At 32.8% G+C, this 25,326-nt stretch overlaps 2 protein-coding genes across 2 annotated transcripts; one reads left to right on the top strand and one right to left on the bottom strand.

Annotated features, from left to right (window-relative positions):
- Nucleotides 1–11,562: 11,562 nt before the first annotated feature.
- On the top strand, nucleotides 11,563–13,042 carry LOC140833547 (uncharacterized). The gene has a single exon (XM_073197878.1). It carries the CDS (start codon nucleotides 11,713–11,715, stop codon nucleotides 12,601–12,603), a length of 891 nt encoding a protein of 296 aa, XP_073053979.1. The 5' UTR covers nucleotides 11,563–11,712; the 3' UTR covers nucleotides 12,604–13,042.
- A 1,283-nt stretch (nucleotides 13,043–14,325) lies between these two features.
- Nucleotides 14,326–18,426, bottom strand: LOC140834632 (adenine phosphoribosyltransferase 4-like). Its single transcript, XM_073199657.1, has 6 exons — nucleotides 18,203–18,426; nucleotides 17,926–18,036; nucleotides 15,962–16,054; nucleotides 15,637–15,786; nucleotides 14,810–14,868; nucleotides 14,326–14,550 (listed from the first exon to the last, which is right to left on the bottom strand). The coding sequence occupies exons 1-6, from the start codon at nucleotides 18,297–18,299 to the stop codon at nucleotides 14,497–14,499; spliced, it is 564 nt and encodes a 187-aa protein (XP_073055758.1). The 5' UTR covers nucleotides 18,300–18,426; the 3' UTR covers nucleotides 14,326–14,496.
- Between the last annotated feature and the right edge of the window lie 6,900 nt (nucleotides 18,427–25,326).

Genomic DNA, 25,326 nt, shown 5'->3' with positions numbered 1-25,326 from the left:
CCATGATTGTCTCTTCCAGTTCATTAATTACGCAGCTGACCATTATAAGGCGACCGACCACAGGGCCAGCACCAAGAACATCATTCATTCACACTTGATATCAAAAGGCAATTCTTGGGAAAATTGAAGATCTTGACTCGGGAAGTTCGTGGGATTCAGCACGGTTATCCTCTGTTAGGACGGAATCTTTTCCCGTGTGGGTGCGACCAGGTTGTATCGGATGTTTGATTTATTGCGGAAGTATCCGAGCTATGTCCATTTGTCATCGGTCGTGCTTTTTCTGAATCGGGGGAGTGTTTATGCTTGTGAGTTATTTGGACAAAATCTGGATGCAAAAGCTGCATTAATGAAATATTCTTAAAATTTTCTTGAAATAAGAATGACAAAAACTTGTGTATAGAAGTTTTACGGATAGTATTTTGTGATACGGATATCTTATTTGGGTCATCCATGAAAAATATTATTTTTTATTCTAAGAGTATTATTTTTTATTTTGAATATCGGTAGGGTTGACATGTCTCACAAATAAAGATTCGTGAGACTGTCTCACAAGAGACCTACTCAAGAAAAAAATACTCAAAATATGCTTAAAAAATTGTAAATATTATATCTGCCTGGGATAGCAAGTCATGGCTGCCAGCATAAAATATTATTTTTAAAAAGATTGCATGAATTGATCCCAATTACCTACCATTTTCACCATACTTCAAACTACCGCATATAATACACGCCTTAGTTTCTGTATATTTTCTCACCTATGAACTATTTAACAATACGAAAATAATTCAAAATAATTAACTAATTATATATATATATATATATAAACGAAATTAATTAATTAAATTTTATATTCAAATATTTAATATATATTTTTATATAGGGGAATCTTAAACTATACTCAAAGAGCTCGAGGCAAATCTGTTGCTTCAGTTGTGAGACATCAAATTTTCTAAGCACGTGTGGCACGAATATCAACTTCCCACGCTCCGTCCTTGCAAGGAGTTTACAAGTCGCGATGAGTTGGTAGGACAGGATGCAGTAAAAATGAATTTATATATATATATATTATTCTAAAATTAAGAAATTGTTAATTTATGCATAAATTAAATTTTTTAATGCGTCTTTAGTACTGTCACGTATCTTTATTCGAAAATTTGAGGCTGTGTACATTTTTTTTACTCAAGGATTAAACAGAAATGCATGTCATGCTCATCATGCGTGAAACCCACAAAATGTCGAAGGTAGGGATGGCAATGGGCCGGGACGGGGGCGGGTTTTCCATTCCCATCCCCATCCCCGAATTCTATCCCCACCCCCATCCCCGTCCCCATCCCCGCTTTTTCGGGTTCGGGGAACTTCGGGGATCAACATCTCATCCCCGTCCCCATCCCCGTTTCAAAAATATTAATATGGCAAGATGATGATGGATTCGAAGATTTTCTCAGACCAAAATTTATTATTATCTATTATTATTAGAGATAATATTAATATTAATAACAATATCAATATTAATAATAATAATAATAATATTAATATTTTAAAAAACAATATTATTATTATATTATTAATACTAATAATACTATTATTTTATTATTGATATTATTTTCGGGGCGGGTTCGGGGATTTCGGAGATGGGGATAATAATCTCATACCCGCCCCGAACTATATCGGGGATTTTAAAAAATCCCCGAACCCGAAACCAAAACCGAAAAAATCGGGGATCCCCACCCCCGTTTCGGTTTTTCCCCGCGGAGCCTCAAACCCATGAGGAAAATTGACATCTCTAGTCGAAGGATATATCACTTTAACGTAGGCATGTTATTGAACTGGTTTCGAAACGGAGTGAACCGGTTTCAGATTACCAGGTGATCATGAAATTGAAACTAATCTTCAGTCTTCAAAAGATGACTATTGTAGACTTTCTTTCTTCATTATTTCGGTTAATATAATTATATATTAATAAATAAATTTCGAACCTTTTGAATACTTATTTCAAGTAATAATTACTAAAATGTTCGAACCTTTTGAGTCGAACTCGAGCTTTAAAAAAAACTGAATTCAAGCCAAAAAATTTCAAATTTTTGAACTTCGGATCGAGCTCGAACTCAAATATAACTAATTCAATACTTTAAATTATTGTCACATTCGGTTCATTTACACATTTGTTTTAGGTAAATATCATGTTAGATATAATACCATAATGCTTTTACCCACATACACATATTATAAAAATTGATCTCCTGGCTATCATTTAGGAATACGTTTATGTGAGCAACGATGAATCGATGTTTATCTATTGGATATACAGTTTCATCACATGCAATATGTGGACGTCAGCTCAATGGTGCTTACATAGATACCCGCAAATGAGTACTTAGGAGATCAAGCACACACATAACTCACCGACACAAAATCAAATGTATATTAAATATTTGAAGATTTAGAACCAAACAAACCCATTGTCTTTAGGATGTGAAAAAACGAAACATCCACCCCTAATGAAACATGATGTGCAAACAACAATTAGAATTCTATTCATCCATGTGATCGAAATAAAGTGTTTCACTCAAATGATTCCCTTGCACTCGAATTATAAAGGCCCACGAGCACTAGACTAGAATACTAATTAACCCCAATCACAACTCACAAGTCCTCTGTTGCAAACATCTTACACACCTAAACCAAACACTTCGTAGGAAAACAAGGGGCGTCAAATCTCACTCCACAATTAAGCACATGCATGGGAACACACTTCTTTTTTTCCTTTTTATCCAATTCCAAAAATTCAGTGTTTCCGACATTCCTATTTAGGCCTACAAATTACAATATTAAGATGGACCTCGTGTTTGTTTTGATAAAACCCAAAAGATTTGGTGTAATAGATTTTTCAAATAAATGTTAGGCTTAGGACAGAGGTTATAAGAGGCAATGGTGTTGGGTCTTGTGTTTAAAAGAAGATGCCTCAATTAAACAATGGTGATTTCATGTCAACTCCAGATTCATTCAATCGGGGACATCTAGATGCATATTACTTGTCGGGAGGTTAGACCCCAACAACAACTCAAACAACCATAGTCGTCCTACACTTTCTCGCAATATATATATATATATATATATATATATATATATATATATATATATATATATATGTGTGTGTGTGTGTGTGTGTGTGTGTGTGTGTTGATACAACATCAATACAGTACTAACATGAGACATGTGTAATGTTACGTCAGTACTTCAGATAAAAAAATGATTAAAATTATCAAAAACAAATAATGGACAAATAACAAAAAAAAAGCAATTTTGCGGCTATGTTATATTGAATTTTTGACGTTTCATTATTTTGCAATTTAGATTTCCAAATGTTTGCCAACTAAGAATAATTAGTTGAAAGAATTGAATGGGTATGGATGGTGTGATACAATAACGTGAAACGTGACAGCAATTAGAGGGACACCATTTTAGTATATAACTAAAATACGTGACAACTACAAGTTTTTTTCACAGTTCCTGAAATATTTCTGGAATTCCCATGTTGTCCGTAGCATCTCAACAACTGTATCGAAAAAAAAAAACAGATTAACATTTAAGTATTATACTGTGTTTTTAATAGAATATATATTAATTCTCAATTATATACATAAATATTATCACTTTATAAAGTATTAAATGGTAGTATATATAGACGGATGAAGACAATGTTGTATATATGGCCACATCTGCAGCAAGATTAAATTCAGGTTGACATATCTTGTAAAAAATTAGTTGATAATTAATTTTAATTTATAATTGCATGTGGGTAGCTAATAAGTGGGTAAAAGTTAAATTAATCTTTAATTTCTTTTTAATGCAGTGAACTTCGGATCTTGCTTCTTCATTTGGTCGGTGTTTTCGCGCTCTTTTTGTTACAAAACATAAGGGTTATTTTATTGATAATGAGATATTTGTTTTTAAATTATTGAACTTAGATTCGAATTATTTTATTACCATATTAATCTTTAGATCTATTGAAATGAAATAGGAAATAATAATAATAATTACAATGGGTTAAATGTCGCACCTAACTTGGAACTCCATGTTTCTTTAGTACCTAGCAAGAAACCATAGGCAGATAGATAATGACCAAATTTGAACTTCCAATTGGAAACCAGAGCCCCTACTTTTCATAATGTCTTCTACTCTCGAAGCATCTGAAACTTGATTTCAAGCCATCTTTTCCAACTTTAATCTCCAAAAAAATCATCCAACATAACATGTGCATAGAACCCATATAATCAGTTTAGTGGCTAAATTCAAAGTCCTTATGTCAGCAATAATCCATCGTGAAAAGATTTGATGACATCAAATGTTCGTTTCATTAAAAACAAATAAAAATTGAGATTATTTAGACGTATTTTTTGCGAGGTGTTTGTGCATTCTTGCCTAAGATATCTTGATGCATGTTCGATTACAATAACTACTCACAAGGGAAATTTCTTCTTTTGTCAACTATGTTTGATTCTACGGTTTTTGTCTTCTGTGTTATCAAATTTAAATTTTTATTGATATATTGTAATTTTAGATATTTTTTCATGAAGTACTTGTAGACATTGGTCATGTCGATGTCAGGTCAGCAACATTTACAAAAATGACTAAAAAATAAAGATATCGAGGTAAATTTGAAAGTTAATTACATCAAAAAAAATTAAAACTCTAAAGAGATAAACATAAAAAAATCTATTTGCAATGTTTCCACTATCATGTGGAACGATTAATTTAACAACCAATTAAGTATATTTGTAGCTTCTGGGATTAAAAAAGATTAATTTATGTTGTCACTAACACAAAAAAAAAAAAAAAAAAAAAAAATTAGGATCAATTATGTACTATCTTTCATGTTACATAACTTGGGGAAAAGTTTAAAGATGGAGAGGAATGAAAAATATAGCAAGCATGAAGGAAAATTCTCAAAGTATTTGTAGGGTACACTTTTGCAAAATATGAAGAGTATAAAATTTTTAAAGATAGATTGGAATTAATTTTATTTTTTTGAAGCTAGAATGAAATTAATTAACCATTTGCGGGATATAAAAATGAAAAAAATGGCAAGCTTTGAGACGATTGATTCTAGGCAAAAACTTGTGTGAGACGGTCTCACGGGTTATATTTGTGAGACGGATCTCTTATTTGGGTAATCCATGAAAAAGTATTACTTTTTATGCTAAGAGTATTACTTTTTATTGTGAATATGGGTAGGGTTGACCCGTTTCACGGATTAAGATCCGTGAGACGGTCTCACATGAAACCTACTCTTTGATTCTATTATTGAGATTGCAATAGGTAGTTGCACCTATTGCGGTTGATTGTTTCTGGGATTGGGGCAATGCATGCCCTAGGACATGTTAGGTGAACCCACAATTTAATTTAATTTAAGATTCGGATTTTGGAATTAGTGAGATATGATCCAATGAAAACTCAGAATTACAAGTTGTTAAATAAGTGTCAAGAGACATTGACTATCTGATTTGTCAACATGTCTAAATCTTTTATTGGCAAAAACTTATGTGAGACGATTTCACGGATCGTATTTTGTGAGACATATCTCTTATTTATGTCATCCATGAAAAAGTATTATTTTTTATGATAAGATTATTACTTTTTATTTGAATATCGGTGGGGTTGACCCGTCTCACAGATAAAGATTCGTGAAACCGTCTCACAAGAGACATAGTTTTTTTTATTAGCTGGTCATTACAGTAGGTATATATGCGCCGACATATTATATTTTAGTTATATAAGTGTGTGAAAATATAAAGTAAAATGTAGTAATTTGCAACTTTTAGTTTTGAGAATGAAAGGTGTGTGAAAGTTATCAAAATGAGCCGCTGCGGACGTCGATTTTTCGAAGGGTTCACAAACTTACAATTGTCTCGTATCGAAGAATAAAACTAATAAATAATAGTTTATAAATTCACGATGTTACATCATCTTAGCCGAGTGCTGTGGTGTGTGGGTTATATTTTGAATAGTTCATTTCTATAATTACAATTTTTCAAACAACATAATGGGTGTTTTCATTTCTTTGACTGAACTTGAAAGCTTTTTTTTCCTTCTTTTATAAGAATGTATTTTTGGAATTCAGAATTGAATATTATGTGATGGTGAATTAAGCAAAATCACTAATTTACATAATTTGGGGCCGTGCTAATTTACTAATCCAGATGTCGCAAAATTTTAGTGGTGCAATGCAAATTTGAAATATGGGTAAATGTTGAGGATGAATTAGCAATTTGTTCTTTATAATTATTAATAATTCCACAAATAAAGAGTTGAACAGTCGAAAAATCGAAGAGTCGTCTCACAAAACTGATCCGTGACACAAATCTCATTTGAGTTTTTCTCATTTTCAAATTTTTTGCTAATCGGCAAATAATATTTTTTTAAAAAGATATTTTTATAATTTATAAATTTTTCGATCTTTTTACTTTTCTAAAAAAAAGAAGCTGTGTGTCAATTTAATAGACACGTGTGTCCGTATATGTGAAGGCAAAATTATTGAATTTTTTTAAAAAGAAATCATATGTGTGTTTTTCTACTACATATTATTAATCATATTTTAGGAAGACCGCCTATTATATATCATATAAATAATAAAAAAATTAAGTGAATAGACACATATTTTTTTATTAATTTTTTCAAAGACTATACCATCATATTTAAATATATGATTTTTTAAAAAATAAAAAGAGTATAAATTCAAGAATTTTTGTGTACAAGAAATTTATACATTTGCATATTTCAATTATCATCATTAAAATACCACTGGTAATTTTTTTTATTAATCAAGTTAGTAAAAAAAAATAAAAAAATAGTGATCTGTCTTTTTTTTCAAAATAAATTTACCAACTATTTTCACATCTCAGAGTGAATACAATTATTTTGTCCAAAATATATTTCAAGATGTTTATTGTAGGTGCAGGCATTCGCTGAGCCTGAAGAGATCCGATAAGAGACCGATTCACTGAGTTCAAAGTACGTCTTTTATACAGACTGTGCCACACAAGTCTAGTCCCGATCGGAACATTTGACCATGACCAAAATCCCGCCCATCTTCTTTTAGCCTAATTTATCTCGGACGTAAATTTATCTTGACCAGTCATTTATTTAAATTAATTGAATTGAATTCGAATTCGAATTGAATTGAATTGATTTACCTTTTATACATTTCTTTTACAAAATAAAAGTTTTGGTGGTTCACTTTTTTAATAAGCATGGCATTTATATTAAACCGAATCCGGAACAATTACATGACATCATAAACTAAAGTAGGAGAAAAAGTGACTCGTCTTACCAAATCAGACATAAAAACGATATCCCTACTCATAGAATTATCAATCTGATTCGCTTATCGTTTGACCAAAAAAAAATACATGTTTTTTTTAAGGTTCATTCAATAAAATATCGGTAAATATAGCTTTTTAGGGCTAAATATAGCTTTTAGATTTTTCGGTCAACTCGTTTGAAATGAAATGCTTGTATGTACAACATATAGATAGATATACCATGTTCACTTCAGTGTCCACGGATGACGTTATACTAACATATTGAATGTATAATTTGGATATGTTTCTTAGCTTCCAATAAATGAGTGACACTTCATTACTAATGGATAATATATCATATCAAAAGTATATATATATATAATTTTAAAATTAATCAGGGAGACGATGTAGTTTGGGATTGTCGATCTAGAAATGACACCAAGTTGGTGGATGACACGCCAAATCAGTATATACTATCCACATCTTTGTTTAATTTGTATGTACTTACTTAAACGTATATTTTACATCAATTCAATAAATATGTATATTTTGGAAAATACCTAATAGAATAATATTTCAAATAAATGACCCGGGCTTGGGGCCCGATTATTTACAGGCTCAGATGAATCAGGCCTAGCAATTTAATCTAAGCCATAAGCCCATCCCACAATGCTCAATAGTGACGTCACGGTTTAAAGCCCAGACCCGTACATCACATGAAATACGAGCTTTTTTTAAGAAATATATTAAATGAAATAAAATAAGAGATGTGCCCAAATAAGAGATATGTCTTATAAAATACGATTCGTGAGATCGTCTCACACAAGTTTTTGTCTTAGTTTTATATTTTAAGACAAATTATAAAGACATTAGAAAACAATAGCACACGTCGTTTGACGAATATTGTCGCCCTTAGGCCCTTGCCTGCGTAAATACAAGTCTTGTTTTGCAGTAAAGAATTTGTGCATTCATTGCAGAAGATGGCTGGCTCTTATTTAGCTCAACTAATTATTGCATAAATGACTCCGTATCTTAAAAGTTGCGTCTATTATTATTTTTTTGGTAACGAACTATTGAAAAATATGAAACTATTTTTTACACGAATTAAATAAAAAATAAAAATGAAATAAATTTATATACTCAGGACGAAAATAATATTAAAATGCTATATTAAAACAGTTTAAAATTAGATAATCGAAACCAATGAAATATAAATTATAAATGTTCGGTTTCCTATACTCCTGCAACTATTTTAAGATGGACGCAGCAGAGTGAATAATGATAGTGCAGTCAATTCAAGAATGAAGACTCTGCATTAACTGCATGATTGTTTTAATTGATATGAAAATTCACAGACTCAAACGTGATCATAAATAATTTGTGGAAATTGAAAAGTCAAACGTTTCGATTGAATTAAATGCGAAAAACAAAAATAGTAACCAAATGTACAATTTGATATTATGATGTATTTTCAGTTGAATTCATTTTGGTGCTAATTTTTAATACTCGTAATCGACCCGTATGCAAAATTGATATTGTGGAGAAATTTTGGTCATTCATAAATATTTAGGATTTTATTTCTCCTGTTTTTGTTTTTCACAGATTATAAAATTTATGAAAAATACCAATTACACAAACAATTTCAGTTTTACTCTTATTTAACGAGTGTTTGCATAAATATTTGGTTATCTTTTCAATTAGTAGTTAATTATAATACTCAAATAAAATAAAAGTATATTACGATAAGCATAAAAAATATTGCTAAATATGATTACATGTTACACTCCAAGAGATACCATTTTCCAGGACTCCAATAGATTCTGCAGGCGTGAGATGAAAAGGCTGCCAAAGCAAATCCCCCACAATTTCTTACCTATTTAAAAAATTTAGATAAGATATTTTGTGTGATAATCTCACGAATTTTTTTTTATGAGACGAGTCAATTTTAAAGATATTTACAATAAAAAGTAATACTCTTAGCATAAAAAGTAATACTCTTTCATTGATGACTCAAATAAAAGATCCGTCTCATAAAATACGATCCGTGAGACCGTCTCACACAAGTTTTTGTCTTAAATTTATCAACTAAAGCACCATTGATTATATAAACAATATCCATGAATTAGATGTCATGTAATGCTAATTAATCTGATGTAAACTTATTTTTTCGTCAGTGTGGTAAACTGGAAGGGTGCATACTTTCAAGTTTTGCATATTTCAATGTTGTCTACTTCTAATGAAACTACAGACAATTTTCCTAATATAAAAACATAATTTTGGTGCCAATTTTGATGTCAGAACTAGGAAGTCTACTGTGGTCTGTGTTCAAATTTCAGTGCTTGTTAATGCACATTTTCTCTTCTTTCTCAGTTTCCATCCTCTTTCTATTCTTCTTTGGTATATACCTAACAATTATTTTCGTATTTCGGTATAAAGTAAAATTTTCAAAAATTTCATATTATTATCGTTTTGAAAATGTCGGTATGGTGAAATTTCGATATTGTTATCGTATCTTACCAAAATATTTGGTATACTGAAAATTTCGAATTTTTTCTACCCCTATTCTCAGTGAATTTTATTCACAATATCCTTTCATTTTTTTTCAATTTAATTAATTTTCCTACGCACAAGAAATTCGTTCGAGGGGTAATTTGTGGAGTGGATGGCTTGTCAGTGTGGAGCGAATCCGATGGAGATAGGCTTCAGAACCTGAGATATGTCTCAAAATCTATCTGCCTTTAAGCTAGCCACCAAGCCTAGTACACAAGGCATAAACCGATGTTTGACTACATATATATCATATTATTAGGAGTTATTAAATTTTGGTAAATTCTTTTTATAATTCAATAAGTATGTTGCGTTCATCCCAATTAGTTTATACCGTTGGGAAGTAGCCTCTAATTTTTTTCCCGAAAATGTCAAACACTAAAAAATAATTTTGTTATATAATTTTTCGAAACTACGTACTTTATCCTAGATTCTTTTGTCTAATTTCTAGTACATTTTAGACAATACCGGGACAAAATAGACACTCTTTGCTGCAGAGCAAACTTTGTCTAGAACCATGTTGCTTACAATTCTATGAAATTGTAATCACATAAAAACGTGAGGGGGGGAACTTGTTTCCTATGAGTCACTAGTCCAAACAGTTCATTGCTCCACCAAGAAGACAATTATGCCGGCCCAGGTTGAGAAAGCGCTTACGTACGTCTAATCCAAACTATAAATTTTTTTATCGACATAGATTCAATTGTATTCTTTTTCTAGGTAGTCTCTTCCGTAACAACAATGAGATGCAAGAAATGATAAAATTCTATCAAAATGTTCTATAATTATTAAATGTTGTCTAATATACCAGAGTGTAAATATATGATATTGACTTCTCTATGAAACGAACCTGAAATAAAAAAACTTCTTCATAGCGGGCGGGCAAAAGTAATTACCCCAAATACATGAAACGGTAATCCATTCCATTTACATATGTCAGCTCATTTATTTTGTTTGACATATTTGGCCTACCATTTCACTCAACTTTAACTATTTTCTAAATTTCCACGTACTTAACGAATCAGGAGGACCCGTGATTCCAGGGTTACGGACCAAAAACTTGGCAAAAAATATTTTACTTTCTCAAGGATATTTGGAACCATATGTTCCTAATGTCAATCTCAAGCTCGCAAAATTCCAGAATACCAATTCTCAAAGGTCACGTTTCCACTTCTATTAATATCAATCAGTTTCCTCGTGGAAATCTCGTGCTTTCTTTTCTAAAATTATCCAGATAGAAGTATATTTCTGAAAGTTATAAGGCCAATTATTCATTTACTTTCGAGCATCAAAACATCAACCAATAAAAACAATCCGTGTCACTAGAAATTTTTTTTTTTTGATGTTTTCAGTTTGTGCCAATTCATAATTTAGACGGGGAAGGAGCTAGCTAGAGCGTAGATGCTAACATTACATAAACAATGAAATCCCCCAAATCAAATCATATAATTTAGAGATCGATCACCAGTAGTCATTTGGTAGGTTCATTCAATATACGTAATATTTGATTTATTTAATGAATGGATCATGCAGCTCTAGCTACAATACATGCAAACCAGCCTTTTCAAAGGCCGAAGGACATTTTGGTAATCTCGCGAGGTTGACAGTCACGCAGTCTGATTTCTCCTTCCATATAATATCGCCATTGTCTACTGCATTCCATATTTTTCCCGCTGTAACTCTCTTCCCTCTCCACAATTCACACACCTACACGCAGTAATTACCCGTATCAAACACATTAATGACCAGTGATATGCTTATATTCTAGTATATATATACATATACACGGAAAGAGAGAGAGAGAGAGAAGGGGGACCGCTGAAAGTTTGAAGAGCAGTGTTCTTCCAAAGTTGGTCGGTCGGAAATGGCCACTAAATGGATGAAATCTTTGCATTGCAAATCGAAAGCATTAGACGACGTCGTACACCACCGCCGTCCAAGCACCAAAACCCATCCCCATTTGCTGTCCAACTCTTCCAGTTGCAAAAACAGCGTTCAGAGTCTCGGAGACATTGTAGAAATCACAAAACAATCCAAATCCAAAAAGATAAAGCCAAAGAAAAGATCACCCCAAACACCGCAACCGAGAAGGCCCGTCGTCAGAAGCCCCGAACCCGGTTTACATCCCCCTGACAGGACCCGTCCCAGCAGCACCGAATCATCATTTTTCTCTTCTCTCACCGAGCTACCCGAAGGCCACGCCTCGCGTAATGTGGTGGAGATAATATTCCACACCAGCTGGGGTGAGAAGCATTTCTCCGGTAGGGTGGAGATGGTGTTCAAGATCCACAATTTGACGCGTACCGTATCCCGGTTCGAGGAATACAGAGAGGTGGTGAAATGCAGGGCCAGCTGCAGCGCCGTTGGCGGAGATGGGGGTGAGGACCACGCGCGGTCCGTAGCCGATGGGAATGAGGTGATGAGATTTTACTGCCTGGGCGCCACCGCTCCAAGTCCAGGCGGCACGTGCGTGGGCGAAAGCGACATATGGGCTTTCCACGGCGGCAAAGGGGCTGCAGCTGTTTGTACATTTCCTGGTTGCGGAGAGGCTCATGAGAGCGCGGGAGGTGGAAAGGGAAGGCGAGCCATGCTCGTTTGCCGGGTCATAGCGGGTCGGATCCACAAGCAACTGGATTATGGGTCGTTGATCGACGGGGGAATCAAATTTGATTCGGTAAGTGGTGAAACCGGTGAGTTACTTGTATTTGATTCACGCGCCTTGTTACCCTGCTTTCTTATCATCTACAAATTGTAAGAAAACCAAAGCAAACCAACCAACCAACATTTTCATATATGGCTCTGTTTCAGATAAACCAACTATTGTATTTTGAAGAAATTAATATAAAGTTTGAATTTTTTTTTATATAAATTTCAATCTTATATCGATTTTAACTTTCTGGGGAGGTATTAATTCGTAGTCAAGGGGGAAAAATTAATGGGTATCACATCTTTCAGATACAACATTGATCAGGGGTGGATTACAATACTCCATTTCTGCCCGCAATTATTAGCCATATGCATCCAAATCTTTAGAATTTAAAATATAATTAAATAATGTGTATTTGCAAGTGGTTAGTTTTTTCAAAAAATTAAAAAGAATCCGTCTCCGGACGAGACATAATTTTTCATTTTATTCGTATACTGTGGGAACAGCCCTGTGAACTGAAAGTGATCGGACCCACATCCATTGGGATTATTCTATGGCAAAAACTTGTGTGAGACGGTCTCACGGGTCGTATTTGTGAGACGGATCTCTTATTTGGGTCACCCATGAAAAAGTATTACTTTTTATGCTAAAAGTATTACTTTTTATTGTGAATATGGGTAAGATTGACCCGTCTCACGGATTATGATCCGTGAGACGGTCTCACATGAGACTCACTCTTATTCTATATAAGAAATGCAAGGTAAACATACCAAATTAATTAAATTAAGTTGTTAAACAACGACTTCATAATTATACATACATATTATCTTATATTTTAGTATCGTTTGAACAGAATATGCAGACTGCGTGTATAATGCAAGCATATTATATTTTTAAATTGTTTGTATTATTTCATCCAGTTGTAAATAAAATAGAAATTGTCAAATAATGAAAACCTTGTAAGCAAAGAAACAACTAGGTACCCTATGTGGAGTTATTGTCATGAAATCGACATTTCTTCTTACCTGACATGTGATTAAGCAATAGTTATATTACCAGATTTGGTATCTTTTGAGCACGGAATTTGGTGCCAACATGCTTTGATAATAATACAAACAAAGACATTTCACCACATCAACTATGAAATCTGATTACAAAAACAGGTATTTCTTTAGTATCATCTCATGGAAACTGATGATACTTTGTAATGGAAGATTGCCAAATATGCTTGATTGGAAACATTACATGGTTTTCGACGTAATAACTTGAAAGCCAAGGTACTGAAATCGAAAAAATGAAATGCAAGAGTCCTTCATTAGGATCCTATAACAAGTGTCCGTTAACTCAATGCATGACAGGAGAATGTATTATCATAGGAAGTCATGTATGAGAAGAATCAGTGATCAAATCGATTAAAATAAATCATTGACATACCAATCCAAACTGATTCATTACTAGTTTATTAGCATCTTTCCTGCAACCTTTTTACTCTGGTGTTTTAATATTTTTTGCATCTGTTTTTTTTAATCTATTTTTGCTACTCTATATCCCCTTGTTCTGAAATAAACTTTTGTAACTTCGACTTTTTTTCTCCATACTAAAAGTTGTGAAGAGTAGAGAATCTAAATTACTTTGATTTGAGCAACCTGATTTTTGAATGATGACACGAGCACTACACAATTCAAGACATAGTTAATTCACTCGTGCGGAACTCTCAACACTTGTTTGAACAAAACATAGAATTATGAATTGGAACACTATTCGAAACAAGAAATGATTGGACCAGCACATCATATTTGAGGCGTATACGTTTGAGAAGGCCTCAGAATAAAAAAAAAACAGAGATGTATCATTAATACATGAGCAACATTTCAACAAACAATTTACCCACAAATTCCTACTCTGATATGTGAAGAATCATGGAGAAATGAAATGGGGAAATGGAAGATTTCCAAGTGACGACCCAATCAATAGTTCTTGAAAAGAGCAGTGAAAAAAGTTCTATTGTGACTCCACGAGAACATAAACCGGCTTGCCATTTAACCGCTCCCGTCCCTAAAAAAACGTTAAAGGAGTGAATAACATGAACACATCGTAACTGCCTTGCTGGTTACAGTTAACGAAAACTAAATCTGGTTGGAACCAGCTGTTCATGAACCATGTTCTGGTCTATGTAAAATGTCCAAATTTTGCAGAAATAGTAACAATTCTATTTCATGCAAAAGATGGAGGATCAAAATTCTTGTGCGTGTTAAATTTTAGATACCCGAGATAAAGTTAACCCACTACTAAGAAAACGCTGGTGGCGTATTACCTTGAGACCTGGTATCTCAATGACACAGGCACATTCGAGCACTTCAGCCCCAGCACGCTCTGATGAACAAGAATTTCAACTCAAAATCCATCCAAGCATATTCATGCAAAAAGATAAAATGTTATCATGTTCGAAAGCTGTAAGATTCAGACTAACAGAATGTTCATACACACACAACAAGAGGTGGAGAGAGATAGGTTGGTAGGTTGAGAGCAGTTACCACAACATTATGCTAGTTAGACAACACCATTAGTTGATACAAAGATGTGTTCTCCAGGGCTCGAGGGTACAACTTGACTCCAACCAAAATGAGTTCAGAGCTAAATCAACTCAGTCTCAATGCCAATGCTCGTGTTTAACTGTTATTTTCTTGACATAGAATATGCCTGGTTCATAGATCCCAAGTGGTTTGTCTTTTATTAACCCGGTCTAGTTTATTTTGGATCAAAACCAAGACCTGGCCCTATTACCATGGAGTTAATCTTTGTATACACAAAAATGAGATATAGAGTTTGTGAAACAGTCTTAATATAATCAGGTAACTCAGCACGTCGATCTTTTTGTTTTCCTAAAAGAAAAGAGGACAAACTGACCCTCACGCCCAACACACCTGACACAACTCTTCGGTCCACCTAGATTGAATACTTGAATGTCAGTTGAATAACAATGAAGCAAGAATTGGGTATACATCGAGTCAAAGTAAATTGATACGTGGGAACATCGAAATTTACTTGTGAATGTCTTAAATCTTAAATACGAAATTATAGTCATATCAAATCATCATAGTTTCTGATCCACTAATAAGCATGATAAAGATAGTAGTGTACCTAATAAGTTCATGGCCGCACAAAGTGTGCCACCTGTTGCAATTAGATCATCGACTACAATGGCAAGCTCACCGGACTCCACTGCTCCAACATGCATTTCAAGACAATCGCTTCCATATTCCAAGTCGTACTCTTGCCTGAATACTTTACCTGATGATAAAGTGGAAAATTGAAGCTTATGATCAGATCCAAAACTTACAAATCTTATTGTGTCACAAGTATAAAGTAAGTTTAAACTAAGTTTACATAATATGGTTTTGAATCTAAAAGGCATATGCCACATAAAAGCACTTCTCTAACACAAGGAACTACATTGAAATATTACCTGGCAGTTTCTTCGGCTTTCTCAACGGTACAAACTTTGCTCCAATTGCTAATGCAATAGGAGGACCAAATATAAATCCACGTGCCTCGATCCCTGAGTGGAAAAAATTTGCATAAAAAAGGTTACGAGAAAGATGTGCCACCATTGTCCACGCAGAGGAATATAGATAGAAAATTAGAACTTTATAAAAAGGCTTCACATTTTGATACATTAATTTCACAGTTAATCATTTAAGATCCTTCATTGGCTAGAATAATTAAGTAAATGCAGGATTGCATTTATCGTCAAATATAATTTACGTGAGGAAAAAAATTAGTGTTCTGCAGACATGGAATCAAAGTAGACAGTTTTATAACAATATAAAACTCACTAGCCTACAAAACTTCAATTATATTAATCAGTCCACTTAATATCTTACTTTATCTAAAACAAATTAAAAACTCCAAAAGAATGAATATGTTTACTTGGTCCAAAAATATTATTTAACAATTCCCCCTAGCCTTTTGCGCAGCTAAAATAGCATGCTTTTCTTTATTATTTCGTGCTTTTGCTATTGAAAAGAGACTATACACATTCAACTAACAGAAGCCTGTACAAGTACAACCAATTAATAGTATTTTTTGCCTACAAAATCTACTAAACTTCAGTCCAGTTCATATAAAGTTGGTGGGTGTAGATTCCTAAATGACTGACTTTCACAAATGCATGAAGCTGACAATAATAGTAGATACACGTAAAGACAAAATAAGGAGTAGACATAGGTGTCGATCAGCCTTAATTAAAATCTATATGGTACACACAGAAGGTTCTACCAACCAACAGAACAAAATATCAACAAACATAAAATGTTCTCTCGGTATTATAAAAAAATAATGCATGGTAAGTGGATGATTTTCATATAATAACATTATGCCAAAGATTACAGACAGTCACATAACACCCTTAAAATACTACGGGTGTAAGAATCTTAATTACATCGTAACATCATACTTTGTCACTTGAATCCACGACCACGGCGACAATATCCCGAAAAACGGAAAAAGATAAATCTAAGAAATGTGGCATTACTCATTGCCGCTTTTACAAAGTTAACACAAAGTTTCATCAATCACTGTATAACAGTGGAACCATTACCAGCGGAAAGAGACAAAGGGGCAACTAAATAAAGTGGACTTTGGACCTCCTAAACAATCTTTCCACCAATAATTGATCATCATTGTTTCTAAGTAAAACACAATACCACTCAAATATAACCGGTCATACTTCACAATCATGATGTGTATTCCCATATACTGAGGCTCGACATCAACACACGACACGGTGAATCCCCATTACCACACCATCGTATTGCAAGAGTGAACCAACGATAAATAAAATAAAATAAAATATAGTAAAATAGAATAAAATATAAACCCACCACTGCCGGGACCTACACCCTTGTTATAAAAATTTGGGTTTTTCCGTTTTGGAAACCCACACTATACCAACAACCACCACCATTTAATCGTTAATCTCCAAAACAGAATGAAGCAGCACATCTCCATTCATCACTCTGAACCGCTCATATTCATTGTTCATGAAAATAAATAAATATTCATTAAACAGCCCCATTGTGCTCAACAATCACACTTCCCCTACTGCAACCCAGTTCCACAAATATTTACTCCAGAAATTTACAAATAATTCTCAGGGAAAAAAATTGCAGGCATTAACTTCCAAAAAGAACTGTCATGTCCTTCCACTCCAATCCATTCATGTAGCCAATCCATAATAATAAATACCTACAGCTAGAGTGGATTGACTCGACGACGAACAAAATCAGAGAAAAATCTCTGCCCGCCGTATGTGAAACTGAAAATTTTAGATCTGAACGGGACCACACAGCAAAAACAACAGTACACGAAGGAAAAGGAAAGTAAAATTCGCGGGAAATAAAGGCAAGAAGACAAAAATCAAACATGTACCAGCAACGACAGAAATGTTCTTGCTTTTATAGCGCTCAACGAACAAATCAACAGTGTCTTTGAAGGACTTCGGGTCGAGCAAGAGTGTAGTAATATCCTGAAACATTATCCCTGGCAGAACCCCATCAGAGGGGAAAAAACATCATTAGAATCCAAACGATAACACACCACGAAAAGGGGTGAAAAATAGAATCTTGAACCGGAAAATCTCTCGGATAACATCAAGAAAATAAACCCATTCGAGTAAACAACATAACCGCCCGAATGATGCGTAAACCTGGCTTCGGGAAGTTGGGTACAACGCGGATTGTTGATTGAATGGCAGAAATGCGTGGATCATCGGCTTTGAGAGCTGACATTGTGCCCTGCAACATCACTAATCAACCCACAACCTTTATCTTTCTGTGAATGTGTGGGCGTATTTTGTTTTTATCTCGCTCTCCTGGCTGTTGTGTGGATTTTTGAAGGGAGGGAAATGAGGAAAGAGTGTGAGAATGACGGGGAGAGAAAAGAACCAGTCTTTCTAATATTATTTATTTATAGTATTTCATTCGCCCCCTTCAACTTTAGATTAATACACTTCTCCCCCTTCAACTACATATTATATTGTTTTGTACCCTATCATACCATACACTCTATATATAACCGACCCCTTACATTATTACCTTCTTTAAATTACCCACTAAAAGATTAGTCAATTATTTAATTTTTATTCGAATTAGTCTACCTTTTCTTGTAATTCAATCACACTTTTAGTATGAAAATTCATAATTTAGGAATTATATTGTTATTTTTTAATGTCGGTTATTGTAAAATTTGAACCAATTAAATTATTGGACGAAACGAAAATATTATATTGAATTTCATCGTCCGTCTCAACTCTCAAACGATATTGATGTCAACCGGGCAAATCGGGTAGTAGCCGGGTGGGCGATTTGCCAAGTCGAGTGTTTAGATATATGTGCGAATGTTAATGCGAGTTACTGATGGCCCGGGGTGGTTGAGCTCCCTGTCACCTGAAAGACAACGCCCGAGATGATTTGAGTAATAACCCTGAAACCACAGAACGTTAGGGGAGCGCCGGAAGTTGTTCCGGCGTATCCACTCCGACGCTCAAGTCAGTGATGTACGCAAAGAAAAACTTGGGAAGAAAATAAGAATCTTCCTGAGTGCTTGTGTGTTTTTTAGAGAAAAGGATCGATGCCCCTTGAGAATACCTGCGAGGGGTACTTATAGGTGAATCGGGTAAGTGACTTGCCCACAAAGTTCGGGTGATGGTCACGATTGTGGGTGGTGGGCCACGTTGTAAAGTAGTGGGCCACGTGTTGAATGTTGGCTTGGTCACAGAACGTGGGAGTACAGGTTCCGAGTTTTCCGGAGAACGTGGCGACCAGGGAGAGATTGGGTTTTCTTCCCGGATATTATTTACCGGGGAACTTCTGGGACCGGGAAGCTATAACCCCGGGTACTGACTGGTTATTCCCCTGGTAGTCGCTTGCTACGTGGTGCACAACTCGCCGGGCCAGTGAAGACCCGGGATCCTTCCTTCACACCGGCTCGCCGCATGTAACCATACTTTGGTATCTCCTCCCTGCTCTCCACTTATCCGAGTCCAAGAACCTTCCGGGTCTGGAGCTTTACCCGGGCCCGGGCTCCTTTGGGGGTATTTATACAAGAGCCCGGGCCTATGACTGCCCGGAGAGTAGAGCATGGGCTTGCACCTGCCCGGCTCCAGAAGAATCCACCTGCAGACTCTCGGATTTGGGAATCCATTTGATATTCCGGGTCATCCATGACCCGGGCTCTTACGGGGGTATCAGATATCTTATAGTTGAAAACATGGACATAAAATTAAATCACCATCTCACGGATCTTAATCTGTGAGACGGGTCAACCCTACCCATATTCACAACAAAAAGTAATATTCTTAGCATAAAAAATAATAATTTTTCATGGATGACCCAAATAAGAGATCTGTCTCACAAATACGACCCGTGAGACCGTTTCACACAAGTTTTTGTCTAAATCAATATATCAAAGCACATACAAATTAGTTCGAATTAATGTGCACATTTCTTGACAGCTTTAGTAATAATACTGAACTAGCTGCGAAAGTTTCAGAAATTAAAGGGAAAAAAAGGGTTATGTGTCCTGTATATTGTTTGTATTATCGTTGATTTATAGGACTGAAAGCTACCATCTGATTAGAAAAATCAAAGAAAACGTAATTCTCACATGAACAGTGCCTTCGACAGTGGACGTCCTTTTCTTTTCATCTCTATTTATTAGTCTTTTTTAAATATTATTATTACTCTAACTAGTTCTCTTAAACAAAAGGAACTTACATGTCTTCTTAAATAATTGAAAACAAGTATAAATTTGATTTACTAATTCTTCGATATAAGAACGCGATGTATTTTCTGATTTGATTGAAAATCCGCTTTGGTAATACTTCTGTTACGTTTCTAATTTTAATTCATTTTTTTCTATTTTGAAAAATATCATTTTAATTTTAGTTATGGAGGATAGAAAGTTTGCTACTTTATTAAAAATATTATGGATGATGATAATGGTGTATCTTATAAAACTTATGACATTTGATATAATATCAATTGTAGAATCGAACATTTTTCGTTTTTCCAAAATTTACAACTGTTACTATTATAGTAACAGTACAACTCAAATATTTTATTCAGGCGTCACGTTTCAATTATTCTATCTAAAATGGACAGTTATTACATTTAAAAGATGTGGAAATTTTTTTTGTCATTTTTATTTCAATTTAAAATTTTATATTTTCTTATATTATTCCTAATATAATAGGAAGAAAATAGCACCTCATTTCCTAGTGATTTTCATCCTCTTATAACAGTGAACTAATTTTTTTTTTTCCCGAAAAATTGTTTATTTATAAAATATTATTAATTAATATTTCAAAAAAATTGAATTTTTATTGTTTTTAAAAATTATTTATTTAAATATATTTTGTTTTAGTTTTCAGGAAATATAATAATAATAATGATAGCGTAATAATTAATTGATTTGATATCCAACTATCATTTCTAGTATATGCGCGAAATTAAATAAAAAAAATAAGTGGATCACTATAAATACATATATTTTTTATTATTTTTAAAAAATTAAATCAATATATATTTAATAAAAAAAATATATTTTGTTGTTGCAAATGTTAAATATGTAAATTCAAGAATTTTTTACTTTGCTTTAAAAAAAAGTGCAAAATAATAGTTAAACATACATAAAAATGAAGACTAAACAAATGTTAAAAACTGAGCAACGCTTTCAAATTTATGGTCAAACAAAAGTTATTTTTGTTAAATATGTCCACATAATCCTATCTATAACACAGCAGGTTTCAAATCCAATTATTATTTGGAAATAAATCTACTATTTAAAATTTTTATCGACGGTTGAAATTAGCAAATTCTTAAATTTTCGTACTTCAATTTCTCGAATTTGTGCTATTTTAATTTTTTTTAACATATTCTTTAATTTATTTAAAAATACATTTGTTTAGTTTTCAAAAAGTTAAAAAATATGTGTACTTGTACCACTTGGTTAACCGATCCTCCATTTTTAGGTGATTTATCTCTCAAATCATTGAATTTGAGCTTCAACACTATTTTTATATATATTATCAAATCTTAATTTTTTTAAATAAGATGTTCAAGTCCTAAAACGAAAATAATAAGTTTTGCAGTTTTTTTTCCCAAAACTCCATCATACACATACACATTGCATCATACACATTGATTTTTGTTTTTAAAAAAATTTCGAGTGCAATAGTTGTGCATGTTGGAAAATTGGTGACTTGTTATTCTTGTGTTATACAATTTTAAAAATTTGAGTTACACTATTATAACTGGCTATATTTTTAGACAAAATGACAAGTGTTCGATCCTACAATTGATATCAAAGTCAATGTCACAAGTTCAATTTTTATTGATTGCAAATAATGCAAAATCATTAAAAGATAGATTGTTGGGATGCAATGCTTATGTTTTTATACATTTTATAAGATTTTAGTTACATCCTCATCATCAACTATAATTTTTTATAAAATAACCACAAACGTTGCATCTACTAAAATTATTATTAAAAAAAACCAGTCGGGTTAGACGATACATTGAAGTTAATGAAGAGAGTCAAGTGGCCCAATCTTTGGTATTTCGGACATTTGGTTATTTTTTAACTAGAATTTTTTTTTAATTTTATCACCAGATGTCGCCACTTCACCACATTTCTTCCTTTTAAATGCTTGGAAATTTAAATTGTTCTTTTCATAAAAATTATAAGACAAAAATGTGTGTGAGACGATCTTACGGATCATATTTTGTGAGACGGATCTCTTATTTGGGTCATCCATGAAAAATTATTACTTTTTATGCTAAGAATATTACTTTTTATTGTGAATATCCCTAAAATTAATTTATCTCACAGATAAAATTTATAAAATCGTCTCACAAAATATCTACTCAAAATATAATTTATCCACTAAAAGGTAGGCATGATCTGACCTAACAAATGTACATAAAGTCACTAGATAATGAGAAAAATAAAACAGTACTACTGTACTAGTTTGAATTCAGCCATCGACTTATGATATAATCATAATCGTATTTTTTTATTTAAAAAAGAAAAAGAAAAATAAAATGAGTATGTCATTCAGTACAAGTTGAGAATCAAACGCACAAATCTTGGAAGATTTCTCTTTGCCTGTTTTATTGCTCCAAATGGTGAAATCGCTCACCTTAGACGCCTCTCATCCCCGGCCCGACAGAAATATGAGAGAAGGTAAATTATGGTGACTCAGTCAACCAGCAGCCATCTCTTTCTTGCTTACGTCACATGTTGCTTTCACAAAATCTAAACAATATTCTGTTGCAAATTTCATTATTATTTAATTTAATTCATTATAATTGAAATTTATTGCACTTCCTCTTGTCTGATAATTACCTGACGAATTCATTATATATATATATATATATTGTTTTTATTAATTAATTTATATATACGATATAAATTAATTAATAAAAACAATATATGTAATTTATATCGTATTTGATATGAACATACATGATATGTTTGGTTAGCCGTGCAACTTGTTTGTTGCTTGCATTCATTCCCTATTCCACAAGAATTTGGCCTCACTTCATGTGCCAATACAGAATTTAAATGAATAAAGTCAGCAGGAAAATTATATCCAACAGAAAAGACTTTGGAATTCAGCGAAATTTGGTGCTTATAATATTAAATATATTATTTAAATTCGTTTTCATAATTCATATAATTACAATTATAAATAATTTTGAGTATTTTCAGTGACATGACTATGACTGAATGAATGCAATTTTTTTTAAGTGTTTTTTTTTTTTTTGATTTGTTAACCAACAATTTGTAATCATAAAAAAATTAGAGAGTCAATAAGCTCGAAAGATGTGTTTGAGTTCGCAACAAAAAAGTCTATTATGTTAAATTTTTAAAAAATTATTGACCAAAAAAACCTCCTATTTGATATTAGGAATTATTTCGTCAGTTACGATGTGGCCGAAATCATTTCATGTTTATGTAATAAAATTTAAACGTGGTAGTGGTCCTGAACTCTGTAGGTTGAATGAAAAAAAGAAGTTGACCAAAACAAGTCTCTATTTCGGATTAGATGCCACAGAGGAATTTTTTTTTAAAATATAAATGGGATTCATGAATTAAAGATTGAGAAAACAGAGACGGATGCATGTACCTTTTGCGTATAAAACGACGTATTGTACCCATCCATTAGTTGGTGTAATAACTTATAATATATTTAAGAAAAAAAAAACAAAAATATATAGCTAACGGATGCATACATACATACATACATATATACATACATACAAACAGGGACGGACTTATGTTTGGCTCGTCCTAGGCTGTACTCCAACCAATATTTTTTTTTACAAGGAGTTATAGAGATTCGAGCCAATTCTAATTTTTTTAAAAATATATATAGAAATTTAACCACAGTTTAATTTTTTAAAAATATATCATGATGCAAATAACTCATAAAAGTTAATATATAAAATATCTATCTAGCTTTCACAGTGAATAAATGTAGATTTTCGATATTTCAAAAGGGATTTGGTGCAAATAACATAAAAGTGATAAATTTATTTTATCAATTCTTTTATTTAATAGAATTTAATTTTGAAAATACATTTAAATATATTAAAAATAGTTTTAAAATGTAAATTTTGAATCTAACTGAAACTAGTCCTATATTACATGAGTTACATATTAATTTAAATAATATATAAATTTTGAAAAATGATATTGATTAAATTTCTTTTTTGAAAAATAACTTTTTTATTATATTAAGTTCAAACACACCTCAAATTTAATTTCTAGATCCGTCCTTACGTACATACATATATGTATGTATATATATATATATATATATATACATACACACACACAAATGTTACGTGTGTTGTCTGTGACAACAAAAATAATAAATCATACCATTATCTAATAAACAATTAACAAGTGGCAACAAAATTGAAAAAAAAAAATACATAGATACATAGAAATCGTGAGCACAACCTGACAAACAATCCAGTTAAGCTAATAATGTTATAACAATATACAAAATGTTTACTCAAAACTTTTAAAAAAACATTATTATTATTATTATTATTATTATTTTAAGTGAAAAGATAATTTCTTCATCACAAAGATCCATTAAAGATTACAACTTTTTTCAGAAATAGAGGAATATTGACATCCTCAAACACTATATTGAACAATGAACGATCAAAGTACCAAAGATTCAACTACTAAAGCATCCATCTACATTCAACTTAACAGTACAAGCCGGAGGAGAATTCCAAACTGCAAAATAGTGCACCTGTCCTCGAGGATGAAGGAGTGAAGACGAGGATAACAAGAAATTCATCCAAGAACTACCTGCACGATCAACAATATCTTTTGGCGATGAAATCATGCCTTCAAACACGAAGATATATCTATCAAAGCACATACTTCAGCAAATCAAAACAAACGATTGGAAATCATCCCAGTACTTGAAATCTACTGCCCAACAAAATAAATCTGCAAAAGTGCCCTCCCTAAAACCATCTAAAATGAGCCATAAAGCTGTGAGTTTGCAAACTTTCCTAGCTTTTGAACAGTACCAGAAATCATGGAGAATATCTTCCGGATCTTTAATGCGATGTGGGTATTTAAAAATTATTATTACTTGCAAGTAAACTCGATGAAAAACGTGAAAATAATGCAACTGTAATTGTACAGCCGAGGTGACCAGGTTTATACATAAGCTTAACTGTTGGACCAGTAGAATACATGCAAAACTATAGGAGAAACCGGTAGAGACAAAGTCAACTG

This window comes from Primulina eburnea, chromosome 6 (assembly GCF_022965805.1).
Source record: "Primulina eburnea isolate SZY01 chromosome 6, ASM2296580v1, whole genome shotgun sequence".
NCBI lineage: Eukaryota > Viridiplantae > Streptophyta > Magnoliopsida > Lamiales > Gesneriaceae > Primulina > Primulina eburnea.
This window is presented reverse-complemented; position numbering and strand designations above follow the sequence as displayed.

Coding starts and splice junctions, on each gene's coding strand:
- LOC140833547 (XM_073197878.1), top strand. CDS start 11,713: ATGGCCACTAAATGGATGAAATCTTTGCATTGCAAATCGAAAGCATTA.
- LOC140834632 (XM_073199657.1), bottom strand. CDS start 18,299: ATGTTGCAGGGCACAATGTCAGCTCTCAAAGCCGATGATCCACGCATT. Junction 15,787..15,961: donor AAAGCCGAAGAAACTGCCAG/GTAATATTTCAA, acceptor CTTTATCATCAG/GTAAAGTATTCAGGCAAGAG. Junction 14,551..14,809: donor TTGAGATACCAGGTCTCAAG/GTAATACGCCAC, acceptor ACGTTTTTTTAG/GGACGGGAGCGGTTAAATGG.